Source organism: Pezoporus occidentalis, unplaced genomic scaffold (assembly GCF_034315485.1).
Source record: "Pezoporus occidentalis ecotype Australia unplaced genomic scaffold, CSIRO_AGI_Poc_V1 ctg85, whole genome shotgun sequence".
Taxonomy (NCBI): domain Eukaryota; kingdom Metazoa; phylum Chordata; class Aves; order Psittaciformes; family Psittacidae; genus Pezoporus; species Pezoporus occidentalis.
The window spans coordinates 1,721,959-1,743,621 of record NW_026916212.1 but is presented as its reverse complement, the minus strand read 5'-3'; the positions used below and the strand labels follow the sequence as shown (position 1 = coordinate 1,743,621).

General features: G+C 36.3%; 1 protein-coding gene and 1 long non-coding RNA gene across 2 annotated transcripts; both read left to right on the top strand.

The window, feature by feature from the left end:
* Positions 1-618: 618 nt before the first annotated feature.
* On the top strand, positions 619-1,508 carry LOC134156349 (uncharacterized). Its single transcript, XM_062604312.1, has one exon. The coding sequence runs from the start codon at positions 721-723 to the stop codon at positions 1,210-1,212; it is 492 nt and encodes a 163-aa protein (XP_062460296.1). The 5' UTR covers positions 619-720; the 3' UTR covers positions 1,213-1,508.
* Positions 1,509-5,231: 3,723 nt separating this feature from the next.
* LOC134156358 (uncharacterized) lies at positions 5,232-14,067 on the top strand. Its single transcript, XR_009961892.1, has 2 exons — positions 5,232-5,383; positions 13,329-14,067. It is a non-coding gene; the product is annotated as an uncharacterized LOC134156358 (long non-coding RNA).
* Positions 14,068-21,663: the final 7,596 nt, after the last annotated feature.

Sequence of the window (21,663 nt, the reverse complement as noted above, 5' to 3'; positions counted from 1 at the left end):
GTTAAAAACAGTCAATTAATTGCAGTTTTTGAGTTTATCTTTAATTCAACAGAAAAGCAAAAAGAAGGACCTCCCTGAAATAGAAGAAATCCTTAATTAGGTGTATGTGGGAGTATGGGCATCTGAAGTTCCAGGTAAGGCAAAAAAACGCTTTGCCTGTTAAAGTGGAAATAAAAAAGGGAGCCCTGCCCAATCAGAATAAAACAATATCCCTTAAAATTAGAAGATCAAAGGGAATGAAAAAAAAAATTGATACATTTTAAAATATAGATTATTAATTGAATGTGAATTGGAATATAATACTCGTATCTGGACAGTAAAGAAATATGATAGGAAAAGTTGCAGATTGATTTACAATCTCAGGGTAATCAACAAAATTGCAGAGGATATTTGTCCAGTAGTAGCTAATTCGTATGATTTATTGACTAAATTGAATAATAATCAGAAATGGTTTGCCGTCCTGGATTTAAAGGACACTTCCTTTTGCTTACCATTGGCCAAAGAAAGCCAAAATTATTTGCTTTCGAATGAGAAAATCCTGACGCAGGAAGAAAAACTCAATTAACTTGGACAGTATTACCACAGGGGTTTAAAAACAGTCCAGCAATTTTTTGGAAATCAGTTAGCACGAGAATTAGAATTATGAAAGCCACCTGCTCAGACGGGGACTCTGTTACAATATGTGGATGACCTGTTAAATGCTACAGAAACAAAGGAAGAATGTGTCCAGTGAATGGTGGGACTATTGAATTTCTGGGACTGAATGGTTATCGGGTATCCAGACAAAAGGCCCAACTAATCCAAACCCGAGTTTCCTACCTAGGATATGAAATAACAGGAGGACAGAGAGAACTTGGAACTGCCAGAAAAGAAGCCATTTGCCAGACTCCACGACCATCGACTGTCAAGGAGCTCCGGACATTCCTGGGAATGACAGGATGGTGCAGACTTTGGACCCATGATTATGGTGTTCTGGTAAGACCACTATACGAACTGCTGAAGGGAAACCCTCCCTCTTTGGACTGGACTGATAAAGCAGAGGAGGCTTTTAGAAATTTAAAGATAGAGTTAATGAGAGCTCCAGCTCTGGGACTTCCGGATGTGACTAAACCGTTTTGGCTATATTCCTATGAAAAACAAGGAATAGCCTTGGGGGTCCTTGCTCAGAAACTAGGACCATACAGAAGGGCACTGGCGTATTTTTCAAAATAGCTGAATGAAGTGAGCAAAAGATGGCCCAGATGCCTAAGGGATGTGGCAGCAGTCGTTATGAATATTGAAGAGGCTCGCAAATTCACCTTGGGACAAAAGATTACTGTGCTAGTGTCCCATGTGGTATCAGCAGTCCTGGAACAGAAAGGAGCCCACTGGTTATGTCCTTCACAGTTTTTTAAAATACCAGGCCACCATTGTAGAACAGGATGATATAGAATTGTGGTCACTAACGTTGTGAATCCAGCATCCTTTTTGCAGGAACCATCGACAGAACCACCAACACACAACTGCTTGACCACTATAGAGACTATATTTGAGCCGACCAGATTTGAAAGAAAAACCTCTGGAAAATGCTGATTCTTGGTTTACTGATGGTAGTAGCTTCAGGAAAAGTGGTAAACGAAAGGCATTGCCATCACTTCACAGGTAATAGAAGCTAAACCTTTACCTGTGAACACCTTTGCCCAGAAGGCAGAAATAATAGCATTAATGAGAACCCTGGAATTGGCTAAAGATAAAAGGATAAATATTTGGACTTATTCTAAATATGCATTTGGTGTGGTACATGCACATGGTGCTACCTGGAAAGAACGAGGACTTTTGAACACACAAGGGAAACAGATTAAACATGCTACAGAAATTCTATGATTACTGGAAGCTGTTCAGCTACCTGAACAAGTAGCTATTATGTACTGTAGAGGACATGAACAAGGTGACTCTGATCAGGAAATTGGAAATAATTTGGCTGATTTTGAAGCCAAATGAGCACATGAACAATCTCAAATCATGTCCTTAATTCCTGATGGCAAACTAACAATTGAAAAATCTAAACCTAGGTATTCAAAAGAGGATAGAAAATTGATTGAGGATCTACAGGGACAGGAAAAGAAAGAGGATTGGGCTCAAATACCTGATGGGTGAATTGTAGTCCCCTATAACCAACTCTGGAAGTTAGTTCAGGAAGAACATAATAAAACTCACTGGGGTGGCAACTCTTTGTATAAATATTTAGACAAACAAATTGTAGGAAGGACTCTATACACCACAGTTCAATTAGTGATAAAACAGTCAGTTATGTCTTAAGAATAATCCTAAATCTGAAAATAGAAATCAAACTGGGACAATTGGGAGAGGAAGTTACCTGGGACAGCAATGGCAAATAGACTTTTCTGAATGACCAAGAAAAGGGGGTTATCGATATTTGTTGGTGCTAACGGATACTTTTTCAGGCTGGCCAGAAGCATTCCTCTGTAGGATAAATAATGCAAGGCAGGTGATTAAAACATTATTAAATGAAATAATACCTCATTTTGGAGCACCAGTGGCAATTTCTTCACACTGGGTTCACACTTCAGTGCAAAGTTGTTACAAGAAATTAGCAAAAAATAAGAAATTCATTTGCAACTACATGTTCCATACAGGCTTCAGGCCAGTGGGCAAGTAGAAAAGATGAACCGTCTGATCAAACAACAGACTAGTAAAATATGTCAGGAAACGAACTTATATTGGTACAATCGTTACCTCTGGCTCTGTTAAGAATTCGAACTAAACCTCGGTTGAAAGAAGAGGTTGGCCCATTTGAGATTTTGTATGGAAGACCATATCAGTCCCAGTTTAAAGGAGAAAGTCTTCAGGAAGTGGTATAAGGCTATCTCCGACAGTTTCTGATCAATCTGGGAAAACAATTGGAGGAGATAAATAAGGGAATAGTAGGGACAAGAGCAAGAGGTTTGGATTATCCGATTCACCCTTTCAGATCTGGAGACTGGGTTTATGTTAAGAGTTTTTCAGGAGATCCTCTACAGAAGTGGAGGGGACCGTACCAGATATTACTGACCACCTTTACAGCAGTGAAGATAAAGGAACAACCTGCTTGGATACATTATTCAAGAAAGCACCAGAGCCAGAGAAAACATGGCGGATCAAGCCTTCAGGACCGTTACGTATGAAATTGCATTGGTCATAATTTGGACTCATATGACAACTGGCGCACAAGCTTGGGACCAGAATTTATACCTGAAATTAGCACAGAATGTTACTATGTCTTTAATCGTAGTGACTGTTGGGTGTGTGCACAGTTGCCTAAATCAGGAGAAAGCCTGGATCTCCCATTAATTGGAGTTCCAATTCCTAACACTGTCTCATGGACAGATTTGTGGGTGAACACTAGCAATCTGTATTCGAAGGAAAGGTTAAAATTTGGAATAGTTAATCCTAGTCCAGGTAATAAATATTACACCTGTGCACAAAGATGTATTACACCAGGAACCAGGGTAGGATATTTTGTTTCTTTAAATGCCACAGATGTAGGTCACCATTCAAATTGTAATCATACTATTAATATAGATGGTATCATAGTTCAGTGGTGGCCTGTTCCTCAAGGGAAAGGATGGTATTGGTTATGTGGAAAAAATGCTTATAAGACTCTACCCCCCAACTAGAAGGGGGCATGCACCTTAGGTGCTGTAATACCCAATTTTACCATTATCGACAGGTATCCTTCCGGGACCTGGATTAGAAGTTTTGCTAGATGGATTAAGTGAGGGTTTAACTGTATTATTGAGCGGCACAGCGCATTTCATAGTTTTGTAAGAGGGCTAATTCCATCTTTGGGAGTAAGTGAATTAGAAAAGGCAATTGTAAATATCTCAGCAACCATAGAGGAAATGGAAAGTAAAAACATTGATATAATTCAGGCAGAACAATAAGAGATAACCAGCCTGTCTAAAGTGGTATCACAGAACCGAATGGCTCTAGACATGTTACTAGCATCACAAGGAGGGGTTTGTTCCATAACCAATGAAAGCTGTTGTTCCTATATAGATCAAAGTGGCAGAATGGAAACAGATCTGGAGGAAATTTGGAAACAAACTAAGATATTTCATGAAATGACCATGGATGACACCTCCTGGGGTTTTGAAGAAATATGGAAAAAGTTAACTTCTTGGTTACCCAATCTCTACTGGTTGAGGCAACTGGTTGCAGGAATATTGATGTTACTTATTTTGATATTGATTACTTGTGGTATGATACAATGTTCCCTCTGGTGTTGTAAACAGTCTATGATAAATTATGAAGGTTGGAAAAGGAATGAAATTAAGCACCAAGTAGAAACGGGAAGTTATTTCAAAAAGACTTTTGATGGTAATGGGAATATATGAAAAAAGGTGGCAAAAGAATTTGCAAAAGGATAGGAAAAGGGGGGAATTTGAGACAAAGGGAGGGCACAAAATCACAAAATAGAATATAGAAATCTTTAGAATTAGTTTTAAGTAATGTTAAGTTTGAAGGCTTTGTAACAGTAGCAATGGAAAATTACTGAGGTGCATGATACATAGAAAAATAGAGTGCAGCTAGAGAACATACTGAGAATTCTCACAAGATAAATTGTTATACTTGACATAGTTTTAAGAAAAAACAGTTTAGAAGAACAGGACACAGGATGGGGAGTATCTGGGAACTGCAGGTGACCAGGATGGGCTACAGTTAAACTAACTGATAAGAAGGTGGATAGGAGCATTATTATGTTTCTGGTGCTAATGAACCAATTAAACTGGTATGAGCATCTACTGCGTGTGCTTCAAAGGCTGTCAGAAGTGATGAAGATTGTTGGAGGAAGTAAACGACCCTCAGAGACCACCACCACAATTCTGTACACATGTGAGGAACTCTCTGGAAAACGATGTAATCCATACATAGCCTCATGAATATGTATGTATGCCCGGCGGCTATAAGAGGACGGCTTGTGTGGCAAGTGGGGAGACACACGTTAGGAGGGGCTATCCCCCATGTCTCCCGGCGCCGCAATAAAGAATACCTGCTTGTCAGCTTGAAAACTTTGTTGGCAAGTTTGTTCCTGGAGTTTTCTCTGTATCATAAGATACAGTAGTAGAAGGGAAAAGCACAGAAATGAAATCATCAGCCACCTAGAAGATATGACACAAATCTGAGTCCATTTTGTATACCAGGATCTTGACTGTTTGTTTTTTTTTCTCCAGTTGTTAATCATATGGAGCAGTGGAAATCTACCTGGCAAGCTGCTGAAGTATGTTCTGCACCCAACAGATACCAGAGCTGGTGTCTGGCTTATGTCTGCATTATTGCCCATAATACATGGCCAACCAGATAATACTGAAAAGCAAGCATTGTTTTCACAGAAAATGAGAATGTATCAAAATATGCATTTTGCATCTGACCCAAAACATAGAATCATAGAATCATAGAATGGTTAGGGTTGGAAAGGAACTTTAGATCATCATCTTTGACAACTGTCATGGCAAGTCACAAGGTCAATCAAGACTGTGACCCAATCTGTTTAAGCAAGTTTAGAAAGTTGTTCTGCACATCTGTAGCCTAATCTTTCACTATCTTCACTTAGTTTTCATGCAGAGATAGTGGATTTTTCTCCCATCCAGTGGAATATCCATCCAGAATCACACAGCTGTCTTTATAAATTGCATGAGAGCAGTCTTCACCACTAACAACAATTATGGAGGTGATAAGAGGTTAATAATAAAAGTGGATTGTATACTTCCATCGATACACATGATGGAACTCACACTGAAGTAATCTATCAAATTTGCTTTCAATCTGTTCTTCAAACTGCAGAATAAATAGAGAGCATGTTGTAATTATTTGCAAGGAAGTCTTTTCTGTAGATAAGATAATTTTAATTGAGATGCTCATTATTAAAATGCCAATTAACCTTGATTTTCCCTCCTTTATTATTATTTAAACTAAACACAAAATAACTTTGATGCAGATGTATAACTGTAAAACATTTAATGAGATAAATTGCTTACAGAGCTCTAGTTTAATTAGTTCAGTCATTTTCTGTCAGTTCTAATTGCCTAACTAAATCCTCTATGTTTGGCAAATATCACATTTAGTATGAACTTTTTTTCAAAGCAATTAGCTCAATATTCAATGACCTTATTTGTGTACACTTGTGACTTAATTTATGTTTTGTAAACAGTTATTTTGATTCTTATTTCTCCATACAAACTGAATCAGTTTCAGTTTCTCATATCAATTCAAGATGCATTTTTAGCAATTCAGTTCAAATGTATCGAATGTGTTATATAATAATTATCAAAGTAGCTGAGAGTTTGCATTTCCATTTCTTTTCCACAAGACTTCCAGAAAACTGACATAATGGCATATTTTCTAACATGAAAGGTGTTTCTCTTCAGCTGCTTTCACACTAGATTCAATTAAAAGCATTCAGCATTCTGACACGGGAAGATGGAACACCCACAGCACTGCTTTCAGCTGTTTCCTTTGGGGCAATAACCTGCATGTAATTGGTCATTACTTAAATGAATATTCTCTCCACTACAATACCTACCACCACCATCTCTCACTTTTATCTAGTCGGTGAAACTGTGAAATGCCATTATTCTCTACCTATTCTTTTACCTTTTCCAGGTAAAAAGCCCTGGAAATATGTCAGGAGAAAACTTCTACAGGATAGAATAATAGGATGATCTCAGTCACTGCATTCTGCTTGTATTGTGTGGTTGCCTGTCTACATTCATCTCCTGTTTACTATGATTTGGAGAAAGATCTTGCATCCTAATTTTTTACAAAATTTTTATTTCAATTAAAGTATAAATATCTTAATACAAATAGTTTGAATGTAATTATCATAATTGATACTTAAGTAAGTACAATTTGATTGACCCTCAGAACATAATAATCACTGGCAGAACAGTCACCTATGCCCTCCGCCACTGGGAAACACTCCTTTTCAGTAACCTGAGCATAATCAAGTTTATAATGAGCATAACATTCCCCAGTTGATAAAACTAGGGATGACTACCCAGTCTGCCGGAGACAAAATTATTTTGTCGATACTGTGAGGTGGGTTTATTTGCACAACTGGGATATTACCTGGTCAATAGAATGATGAAATTTAGAACTGATGCTACATTATTCCCTGCTGTTGATATGAGAATGTAAAATTTTTATCTCCCTGACTGGTTGGAGAAGGAAACATTTTCACTGAACTGTATCTAGCCCATTAGTATGGGCTACTCATTCTAGGTTATGAAGCATTCATTTTTGTATTCTCTCAGCAAGCTATAAACTACTTCTCTCAATAGCTTACTAGTGTTGTACTGTCTTATTCTATAGGATTTGAAGTTGCAGCTCTTTATGGAGTGTGTTTAAATCCTTTGGAGGTGAAAAATTATTAGCAGTAATGGCAAGATCCACTTTCAGAAAGAATCTCCAGTAGGACATTCAACAGACTCCTGGACAGATGCGTATAGAAGAAAACTGACGCAGATACTGCTGCATTCTTTAATTCATCCTGAGATGCCTAACAGTATGTATAGTCTTTGAATATATAATTACCTCCACCATGCCACAAGACACTTCCCGAAAATCTACCATAACTTCAGTATTACCAAATTTTGTTCAGATATTGAAAAATAGCATTGTCCAATCCTTTTAGGGCATGCAGCCATCAGCAAAATGTGATTTACAGTATTGAAAACAACTGATATGTCTAAGGGTTACAGAGCAGACATTGAATCTTCATCTACCAACAGGAAGAAATAAACCAAACTTATCAACTTGATGTCTGTGTGTGTCATATCCCGGCTGAAACAGAATACAGAGTAAACCAGGGAGATGATAGCTAGCACCCAAAAAGCAATTTGTATCACTTGAAGCTTTATTTGAAAATGCTAAAATAGTGAAAGCTGTTCAATATCTGAAACACTGTCAGCATCCTCTGATTTTTCTTTGTTTCCCTAAAAACAATAGGCAGATTAGCCCTTGTAAGAGAGGTTACAGTCTTCCTATGCAAAGCGCTCAGCCTTTCCTTAGTGACCTTGATTTGTCATGAGGGCTGCAGTAAGATGGACATATAACATGTAAGAGTATTCAAGGGGTACCTCCACTATTAATCAACTTGAGAAGAAGGGATGGGAATTGTTTCATGCCAAAGTGAGAACATACAGGAGTTAAATAAATCAAATGGAGTTTCTAAAAAAGGAGACAAATGTAGGGCATTCAGAAATTACTTTGTTTTCAGTTGTGCCCTGGCATTTATCATCTGCCATATATACCAGAAAGAGTGTGATAAATTTTTTTTTTCTTTACCTCAGAAGAATCTGAGAGTGGGTCCATTAAGTGCCTTCTTTCTCATATACTTATGAAAGTCAACAACAGTAGGCAAAGCCTAAAAGAAATATGGAAACAATAATTCATAGAAGTTAAAGTAGTTCAAGGTATGTCTGCTTTATGTTATAACTCATAAAATTCGTAGCACATATATTTAGTGTGATATTAATTAATACTAAAATGAAACTTGTTTGTCTTAAAAAACTTTTCTGATTTTTGTATTGAGTAACTGAAATATGTCTGTATAAGTAAGTTAATCAGCTATATGATTAACAATAATTACAGTAAATAATCAATATATAAATTCCTTATCTTAAAGTGACTATTCCAAATTATTTTTTCTATTAAAATATTGTTTGTCTACACCATGTCTAAGAATTTTAAAGGCTCAAAAATTATGGTGCTCCAGTTCTGCTTTTCAAACATCTGCAGTATGACTATGTGACAAAAGAAACTGCGGACTAGTCCCAGGACTCTGCCTTCAAGTTACCATTGCATTTTTAGTTAAATCAGTCAGAGTTTGTTTTTTTTTAATTTTTTTTTCCCTTGCAATTTATGACAATAGTAATCAGAATCAGTATTCGAATTACACTCTGAATCCTTAGTTTTAGAGAATCACCTGACATAACCATTCATTTTTTTTTCTTTCTTAAATCAACAAAGAACCTCAAGCAAAGAAGAAAGTTTGTGTTTCATTTTGCTTGTAGGAATGGTATTACACTGAAGTGGAAATAAAAAGAGCTGTTCAGCCCTAAATGAAACTTACATTAGAATGAGTTGAAAATACGTAAGTTTATCAAGAAAAGAATCAACTTCTAAGCTATAATACTGTGGCAAATTTTTAAACTAATATGACCACAACAATATGAGTCATTTCATGATACCAATACCTCTATGGTATAGCTAAATAGAGATGTTTAATCCAAAGCATCCATTGACATGAATTTATGTTATGTGTCACATACTAACCCTTGAATGTGTCTGTGCATATCCTGTGGATTAATTTGTGTTCTAGTTCCTAAAGGTAATGTCTCCATTAATTAACTCTTTGTGAACCTCTAAGTAACTAATATAAATTAACTAATACCTCTTTGCTGAGTAGGATCTTTTTTTTAAATAGACTCCTTATTTAGAAAAAGGTGTATTTAAAGCATATAGAAATCTAGAGATCCTTGTTCAAGATATTGCTTGCACCTCAAAGACATTACAGAAATCGGGAATCTTTCTTTGTTGAATATTGTTACCTTTTAATTTGAATGCCTTTTTAGAATCTAGAAGATTAAATTCAAACAGATTTCTGTTATGATAATGAGAAGAATTACCTAAAATAATCAAGCACTAAAATGATCTTATATTTCATTAGAAATTGTGTCTTTGTCTTTTCAGAAACAATGCTCTTTCTATTTTTTCTAGATAAAACAAACAAAACTGACAAAATTTAAACTATTTTTTCATATCAGGATGATATTTCTTTTGAGATTTATACAAGTAAGTACAGTATATTTGAACTGAACTTTTGGTCTAATTGTTCCTATACAACTTGTATTTAACATCTTTGATCTCTTGAGTTAGTGATCTAATCTGCTGTATAACTCAGCTTTTATTGATCTGTTCTCATGCTGAGCAAATCAAGTCTCACTTTTATGGGAGAGATTGAAAAAGATAATAAAACTGCCTCTGAGACAGCAGTTTAAATCTGTGCAATAACAGTGCAGGCAAGAGATAAGACTTTTATTACACTGCCAAACTTCACATGAACTCAAAGTGTCATTAAATAGGTATGTGTCATTTGCCACATATATTTATTTTACTAGATAATTTTGTAACCACCCATTTAGAAGCAGTGCAGTACATATTTTCTTTGCCACATCCTATTTTCTGCAGAATCTATTCCTGATAATCACAATACATTTGAAATATCTTTCTTCTCATACTTTGCATACCTTTCAGATTTTCTGTTCTCGTGTAGTTTTCAAAAAGAATTTTTGAACCTCTTTTACTTGACTGATTTCCAAAAGCAATTTTCAGTAGTTATACAAGTGGGACCATTTTTAATATGCTAGTCTGTCATGATAAAAGAAGATTAATTCTCATATACCCAGAGCTTTTCAATCATGCTCCATAATGTGTGAGTTCTGTAATGCCTAGTGTTATTACATTACTAAGAATGGAGGAAAATAAAAGCAGTGAAAGTGCTGCATCTCAGCTTGATGTTATTGAGCGTAGTTTTACTTTAGAGGGTTTCCTATTGTGGTATTTTTCCCATTGTTCCCCGAGAAGAAAGACCTGATGAGCACACTGAATGTAAACGGTATGTGCAATGGGTGACACTTTTCATTCCCATATATAGAACAGAAGAGAACAAGAAAATGCTTGAAAATAAATTGCCTGATTTTTTAAAAACTTTAACATCCTGGAGTCAGGCCAAGATTGCACCTGACAACTTGCATGTCTATCAATTACATGATTCTAGTGAACACTCTATCTTCCTATCTGAAAGGAATTTTATGATACTAGACCCATGAAACCCTGAATGCCCTTATATAGATCGTAAAGAAAAGTTACTCTTTGTTTACATTACCTCTAAGTTCTATTGTATGCATGCATAGGCACTACACCAGAGCAGGTTGATGAGGGAATTCAGGGCATGATAATCTAGAATTTCATACTATTTTTCCTTATTGAAATGAAGGGGGAAGGTGGAGGGCTGCAAAGTGTCTTTACTGGTAACTGTAGTGAGATCACATGAGTGAAATGTATGTTCCTGTAAAGGCATATCCACATCAGTCAAGTCTATCTATCTATTATAATCTGTTAGTAGCTTCATTTTCTCTGAGACAGCTGCAGGACTGGGATTTGCAAATGAGAATATGAACAATGGAATAATATGACTCAGGTCTAGAATAAACTACTCAAATCTAAATGATACATTATTAACTTGAACACAATGAACACAATTTTATTTACTTATAATTTAATATCAAATGTAGAAAGAATTCATAGGACAACATGTTGATTATATGAAATGCCACTTTGTGATTTAGAATTAAAAGGCATAAGCACACCATACAAACATTGACTCCTCTCCTTTTTCACCACCAAATTCAAACATACAGTGCTTTCAACTTATCTTAGGTTGTCATATGGGAACAACTAATAATTTAAAAATTACCCATGATAAATACCATTAATCTTGATGTACAGTCTCAAAATAGCCAGTTTTAAAACGTTGGTTTCTAGCTGAGATACCAAGCCTCCTTGTCTTTACAAAATGCATTTAACATTCATGTATTGTGGGATAATATATTCCCATTTATCTTTCTATTTTAGTTATGTAATACTGGGATGAGAATCAGAGACATAAGCATAAGTGGAATAAGAATGCCTGTATTATGAGTGGGGGGCAGGCAGACTATGATGAGCAACCAAGAGGGAAAGAGAAAAATTAATTGTAAAGGCTTGACAAGACTCAAAGAGACTGTGATCAGACTTATGCAATGGAAAGAAATCCAAGATTTCTAGCTCTGCATTATGCTGCTGTCAAGAAAGATCTCTGGAACCCATTGAGAAAATTTGTGCCTTCATCCACCTATAGTGATTGGGCCACTTAAAGGTTGTGAGTTATTCCCTTAATTTGAGAGATTTAAGTCTGCCTATAGTGTGGATTGGATACATTTTTGGTGAACGAGACTGGAGGATTTTTAATCTCCTTTCCTCCTTTCCATCAGCCTCAATCAGTGAAACAAATACTCCCCAGTCCTGCAACATGGTCACATCTGGACAGACCTATCCAGTTGAACTAGGTCCGTAACTGGCCCTGTGGATCTGAGTTTTCCAGCTGTACTTATGAAACACGGAGCTCGCAGCACAGGGCTGTGTAATCCATCTGCTTAGGGTTTTGCCTTGCATTTTAGGAGTATGTGAAATTACACACAGAAAATGTTAAAAGGAGACTGAATTAGTAAAATGCAATTAGTACTGAATTTTGTAACATTGTAACCACTACTGTTGTTTTAACCAACTTGATATCAGCACTAATCAAAAGGCTAAATGTTAAGGAAAGCCAGCAGGATAATTATACTAGATGGAGTTAAGATAGTTTAATATGTTTTAACAAAACTAGGAATTTATAAAATTATTTTTCTAGTTTCACCAGAGCATTATAAAATAAAGAATGAAGGTACTAGTGCAACAAAGCTGACCAAGCCCTGAAATCAAGTTGTTCATTCACTCTGTCAGAAAGGCATCCTGCCAAAGCAGTATCATCTTGATTTCTCCGCAAACAAGTTTGAAAAGCTCCTGATGGCATCAGCCTTTTGGCTGCCAAATCACATGCTGCTTTGTTAAATTCAACAGCAGCCTCCCTCACCCACTTCTTTTTCAAAAGAAAGGAACTATGTTATAAATTTATTCTTTTGACTTGAATACCTGAAAATGTTAAATGGGAAATTTTAGCTATTGGAGAAGAGTTGCTTGATTGTTTTCTTTTTTGATTAAACTTACAGATAAAGATTGAAGAAAACCAATTTTTGTAGGATTACAAAGCATAGCATAGGACAATGTCAGTTGTTTTTAGGGCAGAGAGAGAATGATCTGATATCCATCGTTAATAAAACTCTTTGTATCATTCATGGTGGAAGATGTTTCTTGGGTGGCACCCCAAGAAGGAATTCCTACATAGAACCGCTTCTGCACTTCAACTGTTCCAAAACTCTCAGCAAATAGAATTTAAGAAACCCAGTAGTGAAATGAGGCATGCCAATCAATACTAGGGGACTCATCCATCTCTCCACCAGAGGTGTGAGAATAATAAGACAGAAGCCTTCAGCAGTGCTGAGCCACATGGGACTGACACAGGATATCTTCAGTATTGCTGATTCCCAACCTGGGGGTCATGACCCCACTGTGGATGGCAAAGCTATTTTCTGGGGAATGCAAAAGCTTCTTTCAGAAACTGCGCGTCTATTTAAATCTGTTTATAGACTTTCTGACTGAGAAGATAAGCTAAAGAAACTGTTTCCCTGGCTAAAGAATGTATGAAAACAGAGTATGGCCAGATCCTGAGATGAGACAGGATGGAAGAAATGGTGTTCCTCCTGCTCCCCAGACGCTGCCCAGCAGAGCAGATCTGTGAGAAGTCCTCTGCCAGCAAACGCAAATATTCTGTGTAACTAGGTCTTCCTTTTGAAAGGTCTCCTCTGACCTGCATATGTGGGAAGAGTACGCTGTGTCCAGGCATGCCAGTGTACCTCCTTTACACACATGCCATCTTACAGGAAAACATTTTGTAACCACGTCTTTTAGGAGATGCAATCCCATCTGACTGTGAAGGACCTGCACTATGCTGCCTTATGTTGTCAGCCCTGCAAAGTAACCACATTTTGCTTTCCTTGTTTCTTCCTCAGCCCCCTCACTTTGCAAGTTTTATTTTCTATGTGGAAAGATAAACTCTGTGAGATGAACAAGTTCTCAAACTTCAGGCATCTCTGAAAGTAATAGGATCTGCATCATTGGGGGACTTCTAGGTACTACATTAATGATAATAAAAAAGCATTCTTCCTGGTCTTGACTGCTAGAGAGCTTGTCAGCTCTCTGAGAGTTTTTAATGGACAAAAATAATAAAGCCTGAATAATGTTAGGTGATATGTGATTAGTCTGCTGCATTTTGCTGTGTCATACTTGCAATCAAAGCATTAAAAGTTTCAAAAATTCAATTTTAAAGTATTGGTTTTGCATTATGTTTTGATTTTATTTTTCTTTAAATTTTCATGATAATTCAAATATAAAAAGTACAAATAATTAATGACTAAATTTCTCTTGTTATATTTCTTTATTGCATGCACTCTGATAAAACTTGTTTTAAAGCAAATTTTTTCTTTTTAACTTTTAAACAGTAAATTTCAGTATAATAAAATTTCACTAATTTCTTGAATCAGATTGCTATATCATCCAACAATTGTGTTAAACTTCAGAAATGTTACTTTAGTGTCTTGGTGTTCATTTAAGTATTTCTTGGAAAGGTAAATGAATAGTGTTTGGTGATCTCAGTTCAGTTCCTAGTAAATGTCCACATCACAAAACTGCTACACTTAATTTTGCATGATTGATAGTCTCTGCTTAACTGAGACCTAAGGCTGAGCCAGCCTGGGGACTTTATTACCTCCTATTCTAGTAAGGGTGGTCCAGCCAGGTCAAAGTCGAGGTCAATAGTAGGACAGAGAAGGCACTAATTTTGCTTTGAAACAGACTGCTCTTCATGAAACAAAGAACTTCACTTTCCAGCACTGTTTCACGACCAGAGATAGTCTGTCTAGGAATGAAAATGTTTCCGATAAATATTATCTTCTTCACATTCTGATTTTAATCGTCAGCATAATATTTTAAACCTACTTTAAATATTAAATTATCACTGATGTTGTTTGGAAGGCATATTTTATAGTTAATTCTGAAATCCTCCCTTTGATATAAGCCATCAAGAATGCTTTTGTGCTTTTCTTTTCTCCATTGTTGAAAAAAGAAATACCCTTAACATTAACATTTAAATTTCCCTCAGGGCTGCTGGAAGCTTCATCAGCTTACATGAAAAAGCAGCTATCTGTGTTAAGGTTCTGTAGTTTCAGCATAGTTGAGAAAGGTGGTCATACTCATAAAATATATTTTTATTTACTTAGTGTTGCACCTATGATCAGTTCTGCATGTAACACAAAAGTCCATTAGCAACATATTTTTATCCAAAGGAGCGTTAACAGTAAGACTGGAGTGCCTTGAGAAAACCAGGAGGGAAATTCAGTGAGTGGAGTTTGATTACCTATTTTGTTTTCTATTGCAAAACATTTATTTCAAGTTAAAGCTGAAGAATAGGATGCAATGATGTTACAAAGGGCTGAATTACAACTGGAATAACTCATGTGATCAAGTCCCAACTAAAAAATGAATGTGAATCCATAAGATTGATAAGACCTATAAGATTTAAGGCTTTATAAATTAATTTTTTCCATGTTGCAAAGTCCATACTTAAATTTAGGAATAGTCTGTAGCTCTGAGATTTTGACACTCATTTTTAAAAAGTATTTAACTGGTTATGTGTTTGTCTTTGCAGTGAACGAATTTCACTGCAATATTTTTAAGATAAATAATAGCTGTCTTTGCCATTTGAAGTGGAAAACCTGTTTGAGGCTGTAAAGAACTGAGCTATGTACCTGCAGAGCCAGCTTCTGCTTACTGAAAATGTGGGTTGTAAGGAGGCTGCTCAAGCAAAGAACAAAAAGTGCTGTTTTTTTCTTTTTCTTATGCTTAAGCAACAGAGATTCAGGGGCAGTGCTGCAATGGATGAGAAGACACAACACAGAAAAAAATAAAATTCCAATCTTAAGCATCTAAATTTTGGGAGAATTTAGGATTTTAGATTTTGCTCATCATAAAAAAGAAGGCTCTTAAACATACTGGAATATAAGTCTTGTTTAGGTATATTCAAATGGAGGAGAAATTTATACCTAGTGCTTTGGTATTTCATCATTTCAGTGTGGGCTTTTCTTAGGATACTTATATATTTAACGAACAGGTTTCACTATAGCATTTTTAAATTGAAGAGCCACGGTTTTCTTTTTTTAATACCTTGTGCTGAAAACTCATAAACATACTGATGACTCAGCTAGCAGTTGGTTCAGATTTAATGCAATAAACGTGTTGCAATTTCTGTCATTGGATCATACCCCTAAAAAAAAGAATGAAAGTTTTAAGCTGAAGGACATCATGAAAGGCTCTAGGAAAGGAACCACATTACAGTTCTCTCTTGTTATCCTCTTCAAACCAATGATTCATTTTCAGATTATGACTGGGTGTATAGTCTAGTTTAGCTGAAAATGAAGTAAGTACATTAATATAAAATATAAAAGGGCTGAAACAAAAAAGATTATATTTTTTGAACTTGAAGACAAGCATCTTTTAGATGAGGTGTCTTTAACAGAGGGAATATGGACACTCAACATACAAAAGTAAGTATGTTTTTGTTGGATTTATTTGCTACTGTTTCAAAATCTCTATGCTACTAAAATTCTTAAAGAGGGATTAACTTTGCACTGTTGATAAAAGATCAAGAAGACAATACAGAATGACTTTGCTTTGTGAAAGTAAAGATTGAGTATCTGAAGACTTCTGGAAACAAAGCATGATCTGCAATGAATTGGAAACATATGGAGGGGGGAAAAACCCAAGCCTAAGAAGTAAACATTAGTTGATGTTCATAGTGAAGATCAAAAGCTCCCATAAACCATCTTCTACAAAAAGGATGACGAAAGCTCAGATTGGAAACTTCGTTTATATTCTGCAATTCCTTTCACACTTCTTAAACTAATTCCTAGTACACAAGACAGACTGAGAATTGTATGACTTAGATATCAGATTCTTTATACACATATATTACAGAAAAATAACCTGATTCATTTTTGTATTCCCTTAGCTTAACAGTACTGCAACCTTGACAGCAACGGAGCAAGATCCTTGTAACACAAAGAGTTGTGCTGCGGTGAATTAAAGCTGCAGTAGGTTGCTGGGGGGTTTGTGTGGTTTTTTGTTTTCCCATTATGTTTTGTTTTTTTGTTTTAATTCCTTCCTTTCCCTTGCTTCCCCCACCCAGAGTTATATTATGCAAATTAAAGAAAGTAATCTTCTTAATAAGTCTGATGTTAATTCTTATGAATGAATCCATACTGTAACTGAGCTTCAGTAGATGGCTTTATTCTGAGATGTTTTCTTCCACCTTCTTGATTTTCTCTAAGTATGTCTTTTTGTGGAAAGTGAGACAGCAGGGAATGCTACTGAAACAACAACAATATTCTCATCTGTTTCAAAATTTGATCTTGTTGGTTTGTCACATTTGCCATGTATTTTTTAAAACATACAGCACTTTAGAAAGTCCTGTAATTTTGCCTTTAGCAGCAGCTAAAGGAAAAAAATAAAATCTGAGTTTTCATTTCATTCATTCAACCTTGTTTCTATATCAAGTAGCTAATAATTCAAGATGTGAACTTACTTTCTTTTGTATATTCCAAGGTCTGGAATTTAAAAATGTCAAGGTAAACTTACAGCTGAATATTTCAAGATTAGATGCTAAACAAACATAATGGATTAATTTTATTATAGTGTAATTTTGTATTGTTTTTCCTAAATATTTTTGAACCTTAGAAGCAATTTATTTGATAGGAAGCTTTTTCTTGCATGCTTCTGATAACTTCCCAGGCCCATAACGTGGTATGCTGGCTTTATCTTTTTAATTTCTTTAAAATAGAAACTTATGAAATGTAACCATATCCTGGGCTGCATCAAAAGGAGAGCGACTAGCAGGTCAAAGGAGGTGATCCTGCTCCTCTACTCTGCTCTCATGAGACCTCACTTGGAGTATCACATACAGTTCTGGTGCCCTCAACATAAAAAGGACATGGAACTGTTGGAACAAGTCCAGAGGAGGGCCACGAGGATTATCAGAGGGCTGGAGCACCTCCTATATGAAGATAGGCTGAGAAGGTTGGGGCTGTTCAGCCTGGAGAAGAGAAGGCTGTGTGGAGACGTTTAGACTGGATATAAGGAAGAAGTTCTTTACTGTAAGGGTGGTGAAGCACTGGAATGGGTTGCCCAGGGAAGTTGTGAATGCTCCGTCCCTGACTCTGTTCAAGGCCAGGTTGGACAGAGCTTTGGGTGACATGGTTTAGTGTGAGGTGTCCCTGCCCATGGCGGGGGGGGTGAAACTAGATGGTTAAGGTCCTTTCCAACCCTAACTATTCTATGATTCTATGATTCAATTTGGTAACTTCTGTTGTTTAGGGGGCATTTTCACTAGGAAGAATGCAGGTCTTCAACTTAAAAGGAAGATTCTCATAGACTGACTTTAAAATGCATGGAATTTGTTTCAAAGAGTTTCCTTTCCTATATTAAAGCATCCAGGAAAATAGAATTAATTTAAAGCTAGTTTTAATAATACCTACTCATCTTGATATTCTGTGTATAATTTTTAGGAGTTATAATATGAAAATAATGGTTGAGTTATATTTAAGTAACATAGGGTGATTGATCTTCTCTAGGGGGTTTTACAAAATAAAATATTTTCCAATTAGTTCAACTTTTCAGAAGAATAGTGCTCATGGTACTTGATTTAAAAGTTTGCATTTTTGTTTGCCATTTGATGCTTTAATATTAAAATTTTTTGTTTATTGACAACATGCTACTCAAGCACTCTTCAGTACACTGTTCAAATATTCCTTCAATACTAGAAAAAAATCCATTTTTCTAAACCTTTCACTATTATTAGTTGTCATTATAAGGCTCTTTTTTACTTTTTTAAAAACACGCTATTGGATTCCTAAGATAAACTGAAAATCTATTTTTTTCTTCAAAAAGAAAAGCAGATTTTCAATGTCCAGCATTGAAACTGAGCAGAAATTTCATTACTGTGATTCAGCCAGCCTTAACATGTTTTGAGATTAATTCATGATTTTTTAATTTTATTTTTCTTTTATAATTTTATTTTTAACACGACTGAAAAATCAAAAGATGTCAGGATGAATTTAATTAACTAATATTTTGATTATAGGTGCCCTTTCCCTAACTAGGGAAGCTGGCCTGCAGGTCAACCACTAGGGCATTCTGCATTATCATAGCATCACAAATCTATACACTTGATTCTTCCAGATGCAACAGCTTTCAGAAGAAACAAAAAAGAGTCTTAGGATATTCCACTTTTACCATACCTGCTTTTCTTCCAATCTTGAGGTAGATGCTCATTCTTACTTCACTCTCCATGGATTTTTGGACCTCACCATACTGCAAGATAATGGTCAGCACGTTTGCATGTTTTACACAAGCTATGATCAGCAAAGCCCCTGAGGAACATGACGCTTCCTCCTGCTGGCCTGCTCTTGTCCAGCGTGTACTTCAGTCCATGAAGTTTCTGTTAGATTTTATGTCTGTAATTCGCATATTCTTCACAATACAGCCCTGATGACTTCCCTGAAGAATGTGCAATATGTAGATAACAGGTAGAAGAAACAAGGCAAGGAGAAGGTACTTTTAAGGAATGGCCAATTTTGGACTCCATTGTAGTTAACATGCTGGGAATGTGAACCTTTCAGAGAACTCCTGTAGCACTTGTGGCCCGTTGCTAAAAACCTATATAAAAACCCCATGAAGCTACTGTTCTTTCTGTTGTTATAGAGGGATGCTGAGAACACTGAGGGTTTTGGTAGCAGTCAGCAGTAAACCAAACTTCCTGTATGTATATGTGTGCTGGCCCAAGACAGTTACTGTGATAGAGGTAAAAAAGAAACCCCAGTGACTTCTACGTTTTGCATTTTGCTCTCTAATAAGCATGGCGCGTGTTAGCATGTCACTAACATCTCCAGTGTGCTTAGCACCATTTGTAGCATGAAATGAGGCAACATAAAACTTTCTTCCTCAGGAATTTACAACCTATAGGAAGTGAAGGATCAATGCAAATACAAACACACAAGATGTTTGTAGGACATGGTAGGAGTGATGGAAGGTTGCTTCAAGTAACAATTTGGTTCTGGAAGTTTTATTTTTTTGAAGGAAAGTAAATGGAACAGCATTGTCTGGATATTGCAGGTGTAAGGCAGGGTAGGGAGAAACACAAGGTGCAGCCTGGATGAAGGAAAACCAGAGCAGAACACAGTAAGTGACTGGGGGGAGCAGCAATGCCAAACTCCAGTGGGAGCTTTTCCCACATTCATTATGTTTATAGGGCTCTTCTGCCATATGGATTCACTGAAGGTTCCAATGAGTGAGCCCTGCATGCCACACCTGCAGTCAGGAATGCCAAAGGCAATCACCCTCTACAGACACTGCTTAATTGCTCACCCGTTTAGCTCCACAGAGAGTACTGGTACAAGTTCTCTGCCAGAATTTCTGATGCAAACAGTTAGAAATATGTGTACCTACACATCTCGATGTGCAATGCTTCCAGCAGCCTTTTGGGCAATTTCTGGGAGCTGAAAAATTCTGATTCCTCACCTAGAGGGTAACACTAGGTAATGCAAGGCAGATATCCAAACTGCAGAATTTATGTATCCCTTTGCTGTGAAAATCAACAGACAAATCCAACATTGTCTGGAAGGGGGAAATTTGAGTCTGCAAGCTGTTAGACTTTAGGTACTGATAAGGAAAGGCATCCTGCACTGCATCTTGAAAAAAAAAGTACGGTAAACACAATTCCAGTCAGAACAGGTCATTTAAAGTCTTTCCTGCCTCGGGCTTAACATGACACTTAAGTGCTACTACATGTGAAAAGAAAAAGCAATTCAGCACTCATAACAAACTGTTTTTTTCTCTGTCATTGGAGCTAAAATGCTAAAGGATTCCTACAAGCAAGGGAATTGTGTGCAGAGAAGTGCTGTGTTTTCATTGGATTCCCTATCCATGCAAGTTATAGAAACAAATACTACTTTAAATAAAAATAAATGTAAAAGTATACAAAAAGTCTTCCACATATACAAATGCAATAAACCAGCTTTTCTTTTCAGAATTAATATGCTGGAAAAGCCAAATAAGCTTTTCAGTTCAAAAGGAAAATACTTTATTCATTACAGAAAATTGCAGGGCATTAGATTCCCTGGGCTTCTCTAGGAAGAACACTTTTGGTGATTGTTCTCAAGATTCCAGCTCTCACATGAGAAACATGCAAATGTGAAGCATGGCATCTTTATCACCAGAATAAAAATATTGGTTAAGAAATTTAATCCTTGAAGCTGGAGTTGACTTTGATGAAAGTAAAGCTTTGGGTCTAGCCATACTCCTGACTGTGAAACCATTGGGTGGAAGGCAGTGGCATGGATAATTCACCAATACAGTGAAGAAATCTCAAGAATGGAGCAAAATAGTTTTCCCAGTCAACTAAAATTTTGTAACTATTTTGAAATCAGGACAAAATATCAAAACTGTGAGAGCTACCCTAAACTTCTTCCTGTCATCTGGGCCAACTAAAATGCCTCATTCTTGTAATTTGGGGCAATTTAGTTATGTCACACAAGTGAGAATTTTCAGTTTGAGGATGATACAAGTTACATAATCAATTTTTTGTTTAATTAATTACCCATATAAATGGTTTAATTTTCCAATTTGCTCCTGAATATTATGTTAATTAAAATGCAAGTACCTTTAAATGTATCCCCCTTTAGAAATAAACTGAATGTATTGTCTTATGCCTGACTCTCTCTACCTCAAAATGGAAGCTTAAGGATGGCATTCCTGGAGCAAGTGCCACCTTGCTCCAGGTTAGAAAGTAGAAACCAGGTTATCCAGCAAATTAAA